The following is a 14,813-nucleotide window of genomic DNA, read 5'->3' as shown; positions in this document are numbered from 1 at the left end:
TCACTGCAACCTCCGCCTCCCGGGTTCAAGCAATTTTCCTGCCTCAGTCTCCCAAGTAGCTGGGTTTACAGGTGCCCGCCACCACGCCTAACTAATTTTTGTATTTTTAGTAGAGACTGGGTTTCACCATGTTGGCCAGGCTGGTCTTGAACTCCTGACCTCAGGTGATCTGCCCGCCTCGGCCTCCCAAAGTGCTGGGATGACGGGCGGGAGCCACCGCGCCGGCTCCAGTGTTTCTTTACAGCAGTGTGAGAACTGACTCACAGAAAGGCCAAGCGAAACAAGCCCTGGGTTATGCCTAAGATGGGACACTGGGGACACCTCAGAGAGGGTGGGGCCGTGGGGCTCACCTTGGCGACCAGGATGTGCCAGGCATCCTCGTGCACGCGCACCACGCGGTAGTACAGGGCGTCCCCGCTCTCTGCGCAGGGTGAGCTGTCTAGGAGGCGGAAGCCGTGGCCGGGGCAGCAGGGCCCGGGGTGGCCCCCCATGAGCCGGGCACGGAGCCGGGCATAGATGGCTCGGAGGCCCTGCAGCTGCCGCGCAGCCAGTGCAGCGTGCACAGCCTCCGGGCTGTGCAGATCGCGGAGGGAGAGGCCCAGTGGGGCCTCAGCCAGGCCAAAGGTCAGCTCTGCAGGGAGACAGGCTGGTCCCACTGCAGCCTGGCTCTCGTCCACACTGTGGGACCCCAGAAAGGGCCTCTGAGGCGGCTGTACTTGGATGGAGCTGGGATGGAGGGTCCTGCGGGTGGGCAGTGACTGGGTCCGGGTTAGGATCTTCTTGGGCAGGGGTGGGGGCAGGGGCTGTGGGTCGGTGGAGAGGGACCCAGGGGTCCGGGGGCGGCAGGCCTTGGAGGGCAGCAGGTGGGCACGAATCTCACCTGCAGGTGGAGACAGTGGGGAGGGTTGAGGACAGGCGGAGTGGGAAGGGGACACGTGACTCCACCTCTCAGCCTTGGTTTCCCCATCTCTAACATGGAATTAATGAGGCTGGGCGCCGGTGGCTCCTGCTTGTAATCCCAGCACTTAGGAAGGTGGAAGCCGAGGCAGGAGGATCACTGGAACCTAGGGTTTGAGACCAGCCTGGGCAACATAGTGAGACTCCATCTCTGCAAAAATTTTTTAAAAATTTGCCGGATGCAGCCATGCGCGGTGGCTCACGCCTGTAATCCCAGCACTTTGGGAGGCCGAGGCAGGCGAATCACGAAGTCAGGAGATCGAGACCATCCTGGCTAACACGGTGAAACCCCGTCTTTACTAAAAATACAAAAAATTAGCCGGGCGTGGTGGTGGGCGCCTGTAGTCCCAGCTGCTCTGGAGGCTGAGGCAGGAAAATGGTGTGAACCTGGGAAGTGGAGCTTGCAGTGAGCTGAGATTGTGCCACTGAACTCCAGCCTGGGCGACAGAGCTTACAGAAGGGGAAACTGAGGCTCATAGGAGGATGGATCAGTTTTAGAGAGTGGTGCCACCCAGCACTCAGCGACTCCTACTTATCTCCGTGGCTTTGGGCAAGTGTCTGTCTTGCTTTTTTTTTTTTTTTTTTGAAGGCTTGCTCTGTCGCCCAGCCTGGAGTGCAGTGGCACGATCTTGGCTCACTGCAACCTCTGCCTCCTAGGTTCAAGCGATTCTCCCACCTCAGCCTCCCAAGTAGCTAGGACTACAGGCGCCCGCCGCTATGCCCACCTAATTTTTGTATTTTTAGTAGAGATGGGGTTTCACCATGTTAGCCAGGATGGTTTCAAACTCCTGACCTCAGGTGATCCACCTGATTCGGCCTCCCAAAGTGCTGGGATTACAGGCTTGAACCATTGCACCCGGCCTTTTTTTTTTTTTTGAGATGGGGTCTCCCTATGTCATCCAGGCTGGAGTGCAGTGGCTCAGTCTCGGCTGACTGAAACCTCTGCCTCCCAGTTTCAAGTGATTCTCCTTCCTCAGCCTCCCAAGTAGCTGGAATTACAGGCCTGCGCCACCATGTCTGGCTAATTTTTGTATTTTTAGCAGAGACCGGGTTTGCCATGTTGGCCAGGCTGGTCTTGAACTCCTGGCCTCAAGTGATCCTCCTCCTTGGCCTCCCAAAGTGCTGGGATTAAAGGGTGGGATTACAGGCATGAGTTACCGTGCCCAGCCTCTCTCTCTTTTTAATGGTATATATATTTTTCTATTTCATGGCTCACTGCAGCCTTGACCTCCCGGGCTCAAGGGATCCTCCCGCCTCAGCCTCTCGAGCAGCTGGGACTGCAGGCTCTTGACACCATGTCCATCTCTCTCTTTTTTTTTTTTTTTTTGTAGAGATGGGGGGCGGGTCTTATTATGTTGCCCAGGCCGGTCTTGAACTCCTGGCCTCAAGGGATCCACCTGCCTCGGCCTCCCAAGGTGCTGGGATTACAGGCGTGAGCCACCACGCCCCGCCCACCAACCCACAGGTTATTTTTCAGCCCTCGCCCACTCCAGGCCTTCCTGAGGTCACTCATTTTACCAGCTGCTGCTGTTCGCTCCCTGCGCCCCCCCAGCCCAGGGCTCCCTGGGGAGCGGCTCACCGAGGTTGCTATACGTGGGCTGAGTCGACCAGGTGGGGTCGTCGGGCTCGGGGGGCTCTGTGGGGGCCTCCGGGCTGCTCATGTTGCTGGGGGAAGGTCAGACAGGGGGCGTGTGTGGGGTGACCGTGTGCACGCACAGGGCGACATGGGGAGGGGTCCGTGAGTGCTGGGGCCTGGGAAACTGTCGAGGCCCCCTGCTCCAGGGCCCTTGGTGAGAACAGGGGCACCCACACTCCACTCCCTTGTCCAGTTTTGACCCTGCTGTGTGATCCCGAGTGGGTTTCCTGCCCTCTCTGGGCCCACTTCCTCAATCATGAGGCAGGTCTGTCACCCATCAATTTCACCCCCGTCTGCACATTTGGGATGGGGACAGAATGTTCAGCCTGAGGACAGGTCTTTGGGGGTCAGTTGCAGGGGGGACAGTGTCCAGGGAGCCAGGGATCCACGCTCAGCCCTCATCCCCGAGGGCTCAGCCGTGCGTTGCTGCCGGCAGCCGGGCCTCGACCCACCCCCGCCCAGATCCCAACCTCAAGAAGTGGCCGCTTCTGTCCAGCTCCCCTCTCCAGGAGCCCCCTACCTTCAAGACTGGCGTGCCCTCTGGGGGAGGAGGGGTCCGTGGGGACAAACTCCCAATGGCCACAGCCCCTGGCCTCGCAGGAGGGGTCTGACCTGGCCCCGGCAGCTGACAGGAAAACGTCCGGCCAACTGTCAGACCGCAGCCAGGGGTGGGGCGGGGGCATTTCTGCAACACTTCCCCACCAACCGAGGCCGCCCCCTGCCCTGCCCGCCCTCGGAGGACAGGACGTAACCGGGAACAGCATCCCGGGCGGAGGGAACAGCCCGGACGGGGACCAGGAGGTGGGATCTGAAAGTCAATAGCGCCAGGGCTGACAGCCGGGTGGGGGCAGCAGAAGGTCCCCCACAGCCTCAGAGGCCAGGCTGGGGTGGGGGGCAGTGGGGAGCCCTGTGAGATGGGGAGAGGCGCAGAGCTGGCCCACCGTAGGGGAGGGCACAGAACGCGGTGGCGGCTGTCCCCTGGAGAAGGTGCAAGTGGGGTCTGTGGGTTTCACTTCCCCAGGAACCACCTCCCCTCCTGCGGCAGCATCTGAGGAGCCCCCAGCGGCCCCCTGCCCGATCCCAGGGCCCCCGAATGTGGAGTGTGGGTGAGGACCCTCCTGGCTCTGCCACGCCTTGCCGTGTGACTGCGGGCAAATCCCCACTCCTCTCCGTGCTCCCGCGAAGAAAGAAAAGTGTCTCCCACATCCCGCCTGGTAACAGCCGCGCCTGCTGGATTTTTCTTTGAAAAAATGGAATCGGCTCACTTTCCCCCTTCCCCCTTCCTCACTGCCTCGATGCATTTATTTAGAAAAGATGTTTTAGATAAAATCACCATAAATGGAAAAATCAAGAATGGAAAAAACCCAAGGAAAAGCAGACGCGGGGTGAAATTCCAGCTGAAGCGCGTGCCTGTCAAAACTGTCTTTTTTTTTTTTTTTGAGACAGGATCTCACACTGCTGCCCAGGCTGGAGCGCAGTGGTGCAATCCCAGCTCACTGCAGCCTGGAACGAGCTCCTGGGGCCATCCTCCCGCTCGGCCTCCCAAAGCGCTAGAATCACAGGTGTGAGCCACCCTGCCCGGCCTCAAAGATGTTCTTACAGCAAGATTGAGTGTATTTTATGTGGGATCCCCGATCCCGTTTCCCTTAGGGAAAATGGGCCCAGAAAGAGTAGGGGCTCCATGCAGGGTCACACAGCAGCTCGAGGCTGGGAGCAGAGGTCCACAGAGCCACTGCTGAGTCTCCCTGGCCTCCCCCAGTCCCTTGAGAAGGGGCAGGAGGGGAAGGAGACTACCTTTTCTTATGAACTTCCTTTGAGTGGGTCCCATGCCACACTTTTTTTCCTTTGAGGCAGGGTCTAGCTCCGTCACCCAGGCTGGAGTGCAGTGGTGTGATCATAGCTCACTGCAGCCTCCGCCTCCTGGGCTCAAGTGATTCTCCCACCTCAGCCTCCTGAGTAGCTGGGACCACTGGTGTGCACCACCATGCCTGGTTAATTTTTATTTTATTTATGTATTTTTTTGAGATGAAGTCTCACTCTGTTGCCCAGGCTGGAGTGCAGTGGCGCAATCTTGGCTGACTGCAACCTCCACCTCCCGGGTTCAAGTAATTCTCCTGCCTCAGGCTCCCAAGTAGCTGGTACTACAGGTGCCCACCACCACACCTGGCTAATTTTTGTATTATTATTATTTTTTTTAGTAGAGTTGGGGTTTCACCATGTTGGCCAGGCTGGTCTTGAACTGCTGACCTCAGGTGACCTGCCCGCCTCAGCCTCCCCAAGTGCTGGAATTACAGGCGTGAGCCACTGCGCCTGGCCAGGGCACAGAGTTTTAAATGATGCAAAGGCTGGGCACATGCCTGTAATCCCAGCACTTTGGGAGGCCGAGGCAGGCAGATCACCTGAGGTCGGGAGATCGAGACCATCCTAGCCAAGATGGTGAAACCCCGTCTCTACTAAAAATACAAAATTAGCCAGGCATGGTAGCCTGTGCCTGTAATCTCAGCTACTCGGGAGGCTGAGGCAGGAGAATCGCTTGAACCTGGGAGGCAGAGGTTGCAGTGAGCCGAGATCGTGCCACTGCACTCCAGCCTGGGTGAAACTCTGTCTCAAAAAAAAAAAAAAAAATGTTGATAGTGTGGTGTGGCCTCTGGATCAGGCCCCTCCAGATCCTACAGCTGTCCTTTCATTTGAGAAGCCCTTATTGAGCCATGGGAGCTGGGACCACATTTTCTCCGGATCCCCAGCATCACCCAGCACAGGGCAGGGATGCTGTATGCTGATGGATTTTACATGACGTTGGCCTTTTGGAGAAAAATGCCTGTGTTTTGTTTGTTTGAGACAGGGTCTCACTCTGCCGCCAGGCTGGAGTTCAGTGGTGCGATCTCGGCTCACTGCAACCTCTGCCTCCCTGGTTCAAGCGATTCTCCTGCCTCAGCCTCCTGAGTAGCTGGGATTACAGGTGCCCGCCACCATGCCCAGGTCACTTTTGTATTTTTGGTAGAGATGGGCTTTCACCTTGTGGGTCAGGATGGTCTCGAACTCCTGATCTTAAGTGATCCCCGCACCTCAGCCTCCCAAAGTGCTGGGATTACAGGCAGGAGCCACTGCGCCTGGCCCTCTGTGCCTTTTTTTTTTTTTTGAGATAGAGTCTCGCTCTGCCGCCCAGGCTGGAATGTGGTGGCGCGATCTCGGCTCACTGCAAGCTCCGCCTCCCGGGTTCACGCCATTCTCCTGCATCAGCCTCCAGAGTAGCTGGGACTACAGGCGCCCACCATCACGTCCAGCTATTTTTTGTATTTTTAGTAGAGACGGGGTTTCACCGTGTTAGCCAGGATGGTCTCGATCTCCTGATCTCGTGATCTGCCTGCCTCGGCCTCCCAAAGTGCTGGGATTACAGGCGTGAGCCACCGCGGCTGGCCTGTTTTTTGTTTTTTGTTTTTGTTTTTTTAAGTAAGCAGAATAACAGCCTCAAAATGCTCCTGTGTCCTTTTCTCTGGAATCTGACGAGGCAGGTGTCTGGGGAGGGGGATCAAGGTCGCAGATGGAATTGGGATTTTCATCAGCTGTCCTTTCATCAGGTAGGCAGATCTTCATTTTTGGGAGGCCCGATGTCCACACATGGGTCCTTGTAAGGAGGAAGGCAGGAGGCTCAGGATTAGAGAAGGAGATACGATGACTGAAACAGAGGTCAGAATGATGCGGCCACGAGCCCACGGAAGCGGCGGCTCTAGAGCCAGAAAAGGCAGAGAGTAGATTCTCCCCTGGAGCTTCCGGAGGAGCCAGCCCTGCTGACTGAGTTTCGACTTTGCGGCTCCGGAAGTGTCAGATAATAATTTTTTTTTTTTTTTGAGACGGAGTCTCGCTCTGTCGCCCAGGCTGGAGTGCAGGGGCGCGATCTCGGCTCACTGCAAGCTCCGCCTCCCGGGTTCACGCCATTCTCCTGCCTCAGCCTCTCCGAGTAGCTGGGACTACAGGCGCCCGCCACCACGCCCGGCTAATTTTTTTGTATTTTTAGTAGAGACGGGGTTTCACCGTGGTCTCGATCTCCTGACCTCGTGATCCGCCTGCCTCGGCCTCCCAAAGTGCTAGGATTACAAGCGTGAGCCACCGCGCCCGGCCTCCAGATAATAATTTTAAGTTGTTTTAAGCCACTAGGTTTGTGGCCATTTGTAACTGCAGTGGTAGGAAAGTCATGCGGTTTTTATCCTGCGTCCCGCAGGACTATTGCAGGATTATTATTATTATTATTATTTGAGGTAGTTTCACTCTTGTTGCTTAGGTTGGAATGCAGTGGCGCGATCTTGCCTCACTGCAATCTCCGCCTCCTGGAATCAGCACGAATCCTCCTGGATTCGTGGCTGCCACCACGCCTGGCAAATTTTTGTATTTTTCATAAAGATGGGGTTTCGCCGTGTCGGCCAGGCTGGTCTCGAACTCCTGACCACTGGTGATCCACCCGCCTCGGCCTCCCAAAGTGCTGGGATTACAGACGTGAGCCACCATGCCCAGCCTATTGCAGGACTATTATCTTCCAAATTACAGACAAACAAACCGAGGCACAGAGAGGGGCGGTGACTTGCCCCAGGCCACACAGCAATGGAAGCCGGAAACCTGAGCCTCCAGCTTCCCTTGGCCCCACGAGCAAAAGCTCACGTGTGGGAATCGTGCCTCTGTCTTGCGGAGGAAAACGGGAGGGAAGTTCATATGCAGGGCTCAGGAATCACCTGGAAAAGATGCCAGCTTGTGGGGGGGATGTGGGAGAGAGAGAGACACCCCAAAAGTGTGTCCATGTCCAGAAGATGGGGGTGAGAGACCCACGAGGGTGCAGGCGTGTGCTGGGGCACCCCCAGTGCTGTCCTAGCTCCGTCTGGGAGGGGAAGTCAAGGCAGGCTTGGTCAGAAGCCACCCAGACATGGGGCTTGAGGATGGCTTGGTCTAGTCCTGGTTTTAGGGGTCCCCTCTTAGGTTTCCAGCCACCAAGGAGATGGGTGTTACTTTAGATGGGTCTTGGCTGCCTGAGCAGGGAGGGCTTCTCAGCTGGGGTCTGCCCTTCCCCCAGTGCACCCCACAAATGAGACAGGATTCATGGAAACCTTGGAGGTTGCACCTGGTTCACGTCAGGCACTCAGAGCATTGCACAGGGAACGGGCGGCTCTCCTGGATGGGGACACTGAGGCCTACAGGACAATAGTTTCACCTGCCTTTGCTGCAGGAGAGAACGGGAAATCAGTCCCCACGGGAGAGTCCCACAGCCTAGAGCCGCCCTCACCCTCCAGCTGCCTTGAAACCAGGCATGGAGAGAGGGCCGCCTCACAGTCCCTGACGGGCCTCTGTTCTGCCCCCGAAGGGCAGGGAAATAAAAGAACCTTAGTCCCAGGTTCAAATGGGGGAACCGAGGCCCAGAAAGCGACGCTAGGCTGTGGTGAGTGGGAGGCTGCTCTTGGCCAGGTCTTCTGCATCCTACTTCCGTCCACTTCCATCCTGAAAAAGCACAAGCTTCTCCCTGTGCCTTCCTGGGCGGGTGGGGTTTGAGACTTCACGCCCACTGTGCCTCAGTTTCCCCACCTGTCGCCGCTCCGTGCCTCGGTTTCCCCATCTGTGGCTGCTCTGTGCCTCAATTTCCCCATCTGTCAGTGAGGATTGGCACGTGGCTAAAGCACTTTATTAGTCTCACTTCCAAAGCCAAGACTCCCTCAGAGACAGGAGCCCTCAGAGGCAGGCAGGGCAGACATGGGACCCTGTCAGCAGCACCCAGACTCCCCGACAGGTCAATTCCAGGAGGCACAGTGGGGACTCATATCTTCTTTCTTCCCCGTCCCGAGTTTGGGGCAGGAGTTTCCCAACGGCCCAGCTTTGCTCACTCTTCTCAGCCCCCACCTGTCCCTAGCTGGGGTCTCAGAGCGGCTTCCCTCCACCCTCTGCCCTAGCTTGACCCATCTGTAAAATGGGTTCATCAGCAGGACCCACCCAGCTCACAGGGCTGGCCTCAGCGTGAAACGAGGGAACACACACAGCACCTGGAACAGCACCAGGAACAGCATGGGCGCTGCAGAAGTGTGGCCTATCACATGTCACTAGTGGCGTAGAATTCCCTCAGGGTTGGCTTCCTCTGGGGACCCCAGCAGCCCCTCATCCCTCAGCCCTGCCCCCTGTTGCTCCCATGGGAGTAAGAACAAAATCTGAAGTTTGTTATTAAATCGGTTCCATTTTTATTGGATTTGAACCAAATACAGCAGGATGAGGGGTGGGGAGCTGAGGGGTCTTGGTTCATGTTGGGATGGGGTGGAGGGCTCAGGGGGCTGGGAAATCCTAATATACGGATGCTCTGTGAACCCTAACATGGCCGAGAACGCACCCCCTCCTGTCTTTGATAGGCTAAAGGCACTTGGATATCAATTTTTGGGGGCCCTTGGGGTGTCATGGTAACCAGAGTCAGGCAGGTGCTAACAAAAAAATTGGTTCTGCCCAATTCAGGTGTGGCGGTTGGGGTTGCAGGAACTTCAGCCCTCACTCATGTCGAGCCCCCTGGGCCGTCTGTACATCGTGGTGCAGGCCTGGGTCCTCCCGGCCACAGCTCAGGGAGAATGGGCCAGTGTCTCCTTCCAGCTCTTTCTGAAACCTTTGCTCAAAGCCTCCAGGGCTGAGCCGGCTTTCTCTCTGTTTCTCTCTGGCTGATTGATCTCAGAGCAGTCTTGAGGGATCCAGGATCCAAGTCAAGCCATCAAGCTCGTCTGCAGGCCTGGCCTGTGAATACGGGGTAATAGGTTTGACCCTCAGACCCGTTTCACAGATGAGGACACTGATGGTCTAGGTGGTCTTCAGTCACCAGCTGAGATCACACAGCTAGGCAGGAGCAGAGCTACTTTTGAGCCCTTCCTGCAAAGTCCTGGAGGGTGTGTCCTAACCTCTCGGTTGCAGCCAAGCCCCTTTCTGGCTGAGCTTTTGGCTCAACAGTGGTTCCTGTCCCTGCCCCCAGCAACGTCCTAACTGTCCTCTGGAGGATGTGGAGAGGAGGGGCAAGAACTGGCTGTGAGGAGGCCAGGTCACCGATGGTGCCTACGGTCCCGGTCTGGTGTCTGAATCCTTCTGCAAAACCTCAGCTCCTGCTTGTTTACCCCTCGTGACGGGGAGCTCACCAACTGCAGAGCAACAGGGCGGTGACCTCGGGGAAGCTCTTCCTTGACCTGAGCTGCAGTTGGCCTGTGACCCCAGCTTTGGCCCTAGATCTGCCCCACCTCTGCAGGTGCACAGACTGAGGTTCCTCCATCACCTTCTCCCGAGGACCTGGGTTCAGGCCTCCCTGTAGGGTGAAGCCCTTGTTCCGGCCTTGTTCTTTTCACTACCTCTGCAACGCACATAGCAGGGAACCCTGGTAACCCCCTGTGCTCTTTGGTCTCGTTCCCTACCTGAGCGACGGGTCAGCAGGGCCGGGCATGATGGGGCCACGCTCAGGGCTTGTCTGAGGCAGGCTCAGAGGTCAGTGCGTACCTAGGGGCAAAAGTCCCTCCAGTAGACCCATTTAGAAGGACACTCAGCACCCCAGAAGCCACGGTCCTGGGCCGGGGCAGGGTGGCTGCCTCTGCCTTGTGGGGTGGCCCTCTCTTGCCTGCTGTTCTGGGAAGCAAGTGTCAGTGGAGGGAGGCGGAGGGCTGGGGCGATGGCTCCTCCTTGTGGACAGCCCTGCTGGGCTGGGGGGAGGACGGAGGACAGGGCGTGTGGATCCCTGACTGTAACCACCGCGTGTGCTGGGTCTTCAGCAAGACCTGAGCCCAGGCCCGGAGGTTGGCTGGGAGATGCTCACCTGAGCAGGCGCTGGGGTGGGCCATGTGTCCCAGGTGTGAGCTGTATCTCAGTTGTGAGTTGTGCCTGTCCCAGGTGTGAACTGAGCATGTCCTGGGTGTGAACTGTGCTCTCATGAGAGCCCTGCCTGCCTCTGTGGTCAGCTCTGGTGCCCAGGGCCTGGTTTTAGTGTCAGCTGGGTGTGAGATGTGTGTCTTGGGTGTGACCTGTGTGTGTCCCAGGTGTGAGTTCTGTGTTCTGGGTGTGAGCTGAGCATGTCCCGGGTGTGAGCTGAGTGTGTCCTGGGTGTGAGCTGTGTGTTCTGGGTGTGAGCTGCGCCTGTCCCAGGTGTGAGCTGTGTCTCAGGTGTGAGCTGTGTGTTCCAGTGTGAGCTGAGTGTCCCAGGTGTAAGCTGTGTGTCCGGGGTGTGAACTGTGTGTTCCACTGTGAGCTGTGCTTGGATGTGAGCTGAGTGTCTCCCGGGTGTGAGCTGTGTGTTCCGGGTGTGAGCTGTGCCTGTCCCGGGTGTGAGCTGTGTGTGTCCTGCGTGTGAGCTGTGTGTCCCAGGTGTGAGCTGTGCCTGTCCCAGGTGTGAGCTGTGTGTTCCGAGTGTGAGCTGTGTGTCCCGGGTGTAAGCTGCGTGTGTCCTGGGTGTGAGCTGTGTGTTCCGGGTGTGAGCTGTGTGTGTCTTAGGTGTGAGCTGCGCCTGTCCTGGGTGTGAGCTTTGCTCTCACGAGAGCTCTGCCTGCCCCTGTGGTCAGCTCTGGTGCCCCGGGTTTGGTTTTAGTGTCGGCTGGGTGTGAGGTGTGTTTCACCTGTGTGATTCAATTCCAGGTGTGACTGTGTCTCTGGGCGTGAGGTGTAGGATGGCCAGGTGTGAGCAATGTAGATTTTCTGCGCACCCTCCCCTCGGGGCCCTTTCTGGGTCCCGGGTGTCCACCGTCTCCCCGATGTGATCTGTGTACAAAGGGCTGGGGGAGCGGAAGCCCAGGGCTTGGGGGCAGCAGTCTTGTGCCTCCTGGGTGTGAATTGCGGGCCCTGAGGATCCTGGGGTCTCTGAGCGCCCCCAGCCATCCCGGGTTGGTAGACGGGAGCCCATCCCCCCCCATCCTTGCAGCCCGCACCCCCACCCCCCAGCTCAGCCACCATAGCAGGGACAGGAAGACGGGTTGAAATCTTTAGAAAACGCTTGAGAAACTGCAAAAAGACACATGCTGATGAAAAACAGTCCTGCGGTCGGGCGTCTACAAAAAAAGGGGAAGTTCTGCCTGAGGAGCGCCGTGCAGCCGCCCCCTTCCCCTCCGGAAAATGCATAGGTGGACACGCGAGCGGCCGGCCCGCGGGGGAGGGGAGGGGAGGGTCCGCCCCTGGGGACCCCTCAGATCATCTTCATGTTGAACTTGCGCGCGCCCCCCTGGCCCGCCGCGGCGGCCGGCCCATCCACCTTGCGGAAGGAGTACTCCACCGAGAAATTGTTCTTGTGCTGCCCGCGGCCGCGGCTCCACACGAACAGCAGCACGAAGCAGAAGAGGACCACGCCCAGGAAGGTGATGCAGCCCATAGCGGTGGACACCAGGATGGTGGTGAGGTCCAGCGGCGCGCGCAGGGCCGCCAGCGTCTCGTTGTGGGCCTCACCCAGGGTCCGGTTGGCGGCCGGCTCGGGGCGCACGGTCAGCATGGCGAAGTAGGTGTCGTTGCCGCCCGCGTTGCTGGCCACGCACGTGTAGGTGCCGCTGTCCTGCGGCCGCGCGTCCTGGATCTCCAGCGTCCCCCCGGGGAGCACGCGCGCCCGGCCCGCGCTGGTGGCCGTCACCGGCCGGTGCTGGGGGGTCACCCAGGCCACGGTGGGCGCCGGCTCGCCCTCGGCGCGGCAGAGGAAGCGGACGTCTTCGCCCGCGGTGGCCGTGACGCGCTGCAGCCGCCGCTCCCGGATCTTGGGTTTGCGGCACACGAAGTACTCGAACAGCACCGAGTCCGGCAGGTTTCGCAGCGCGTCGCCGCGCACCTCGGCCGGGGTGGCGCAGGCCGGCAGCCGCCCGTCGAAGTTGAGGGTCTTGCGGCGCTGCACGATCCACAGCAGGCGACAGTCGCAGGCCAGCGGGTTCCCGTCCACACGCAGCGTCTCTAGCGTGTTCACCGAGTGGAAGGTGCTCTCCTCCAACGTGGAGAGCAGGTTGTTGGAGAGGTTGAGCAGGCGGATCTGGCGCAGGCCCAGGAAGGCCTGCGGCTCCACCACAGCCAGCAGGGCCCCGGCCAGGTGCAGCTCGCGCAGGCGGACCAGGTCCCGGAACGACCCCCGCGGCACCGTGCTGATGGGGTTGTGCGACAGATTGAGGCAGGTGAGGTGCGCCTGGTGCCGCAGCGCGGCGGCCGGCACGGCGGTGATGTTGGTGTGGGTGACCGACAGCGAGGTCAGGTTCAGGCCCCGCAGGCTACCCGCCGCCACATCCTCCAGCAGCGGCCAGTTGTCAATCTCCAGGTGCAGCAGCCCGGGCAGCCTGCGGAAGTTCTGGTCCTCCAGGGCGGCGATGGCCAGGTGGCGCAGCCGCAGGGCGCCCAGGCCGCGCAGATGGCCCAGCGACTCCCCGGACAGAGCTGTGAGGTTGCAGCGCTCCAGGGTCAGCTCCTCCAGGGCCAGCAGCCCTGCGAAGGCGCGGCGCGAGATGAACACCAGGTCGTTGTCGCCCACCTCCAGCCGGCGCAGGCTGTGCAGGTCCTGGAAAGTGTAGTCCAGCAGGATGACCAGCTTGTTCTCGCTCAGGTCCAGCAGCGTGAGGTTGTCCAGGCGCGTGAAGACCCCGGGCGGGATGAGCTTCAGCTGGTTGCCACGGAGACGCAGGACGCGCAGGCGCGGCAGGTTGGCGAAGGCGCCGGGCTCCACGTGCGCGATGGCGTTCTCGCTCAGGTCCAGCTCCTCCAGCGCGGGCAGCGCGGCCAGGTCGCCCGGGTTCAGGCAGCGGATGCGGTTGCGGCTGAGTTCCAGCAGGCGAGTCTCGGCCGGGATGCCGTCGGGCACGGCGGTCAGGCGGCGGCGCGTGCAGGCCACGGCGCGGGTCTGCGCGGTGCACTCGCAGCGGGCCGGGCAGCCTCCAGCCGGGGGCGGCGCCGCGGGCAGCAGGAGCAGGGGCAGGCTCAGGACGCACAGCCAGCAGGTCATGGTGCGGAGCGTGGGCCTAGGGCCGCGCCACCATCCTCCTGCGCACCTGTGGGCGGGCGGGGAGCGGGCAGCGTTAGCACCGTTAGCACCGAGCCCCCCTCCGCGGCGCCTCTGCCCCCAGCCCGCCCCTAACCCGTCCCAGAACGGCGGCTCGCTCCTGTAAGCCCAGCATTTTGGGAGGCTGAGATGGGAGAATTGCTTGAGTTCAAGAGTTCGAGACTAGCCTGCACAACATAGCAAGACTCCCATCTCTCCAAAAAAATAAAAGATGAGCTGCATGTGGTGGTGTAGGCCTGTGGTCCCAGCTACTCAGGAGGCTGAGGCAGGAGGATTGCTTGGGCCCAGGAGGTGGAGGCTGCAGTGAGCTATGCTTGTGCCACTGCACTCCAGCCTGGGCAACACGGTGAGACCCTGTCTCTACAAAAAAATAAAAATAAAAATTAGCTGGTTTGCAAGTAATTGTGAAATATTAAAAAGTTTACCCAGGCATGGTGGCCTGCACCTGTGGTCCCAGCTACTCAGGAGGCTGAGGCAGGGGGATTGCTTGAACCCAGGGGGTTGAGGCCACAGTGAGCTGTGATCGTGCCGCTGCACTCCAGCTTGGGAGATAGAGCAAGACCCTGTCTCAAAAAAAAAAAAAAAAAAAAAAAGCAGCATTGATCCACTGTGTGGCTGCAATTCCAATCTCCTGGGTTTTTTTGTTTTGTTTTACTTGTGTTTGTTTGTTTGTTTGAGATGGAGTCTCACTCTGTCGTCCAGGCTGGAGTGCAGTGGCTTGATCTTGGCTCACTGAAACCTCTGCCTCCCGGGTTCAAGCAATTCTCCTGCCTCAGCCTCCTGAGTAGCTGGGATTACAGGCGCCCGCCACCACGTCTGGCTAATTTTTGTATTTTTAGTAGAGATGGGGTTTTACCATATTGGCCAGGTTGGTCTCAAACTCCTGACCTCAGGTGATCCACCTGCCTTGGCCTCCCAAAGTGCTGGGATTACAGGTGTGAGCCATCGCACCTGCCTGCTCCTGGGTGTCTTTGCATAAGAGAATGGAACACACAGTGCACGGAAAACCTGGGAACATTCACAGCCACATCTGTAACAGCCAAACAGTGGAAAAGGCTGGAATGTGCACCAAGGAATGGATGGGTCAGCACCGTGCAGCCACCCACACACGAACACGACTCAGCCATAAAAAGGAGTGATGCTCTGACCCAGGCCACAGCGGGGATGCACCTTGAGGACACCATGCTCGGTGAGAGACGTGACACAAAAGGCCACACTGTATGACCC

General features: G+C 59.1%; 2 protein-coding genes across 2 annotated transcripts in view; both read right to left on the bottom strand.

The window, feature by feature from the left end:
* The window catches only part of PEAK3 (PEAK family member 3), a 6,577-nt gene extending 3,375 nt beyond the window's left edge, over positions 1-3,202 (bottom strand). The window contains exons 1-3 of the mRNA XM_032178963.2: positions 3,114-3,202; positions 2,537-2,622; positions 351-880 (exon numbers count right to left, since the gene is read on the bottom strand). Coding sequence (XP_032034854.1) covers positions 351-880; positions 2,537-2,618 — 612 coding nt within the window. The 5' untranslated portion in view covers positions 2,619-2,622; positions 3,114-3,202. The remainder of the gene's footprint in view (positions 1-350; positions 881-2,536; positions 2,623-3,113) is intronic.
* Positions 3,203-8,797: 5,595 nt separating this feature from the next.
* LINGO3 (leucine rich repeat and Ig domain containing 3) overlaps positions 8,798-14,813 on the bottom strand; it is a 21,720-nt gene continuing 15,704 nt past the window's right edge. The window contains exon 2 of the mRNA XM_032178962.2: positions 8,798-13,575. Within this exon, the coding sequence (XP_032034853.1) occupies positions 11,751-13,529 (1,779 nt within the window). The 5' untranslated portion in view covers positions 13,530-13,575 and the 3' untranslated portion in view covers positions 8,798-11,750. The remainder of the gene's footprint in view (positions 13,576-14,813) is intronic.

This window comes from Hylobates moloch, unplaced genomic scaffold (genome assembly GCF_009828535.3).
Source record: "Hylobates moloch isolate HMO894 unplaced genomic scaffold, HMol_V3 SCAFFOLD_15, whole genome shotgun sequence".
NCBI lineage: Eukaryota > Metazoa > Chordata > Mammalia > Primates > Hylobatidae > Hylobates > Hylobates moloch.
This window is presented reverse-complemented; position numbering and strand designations above follow the sequence as displayed.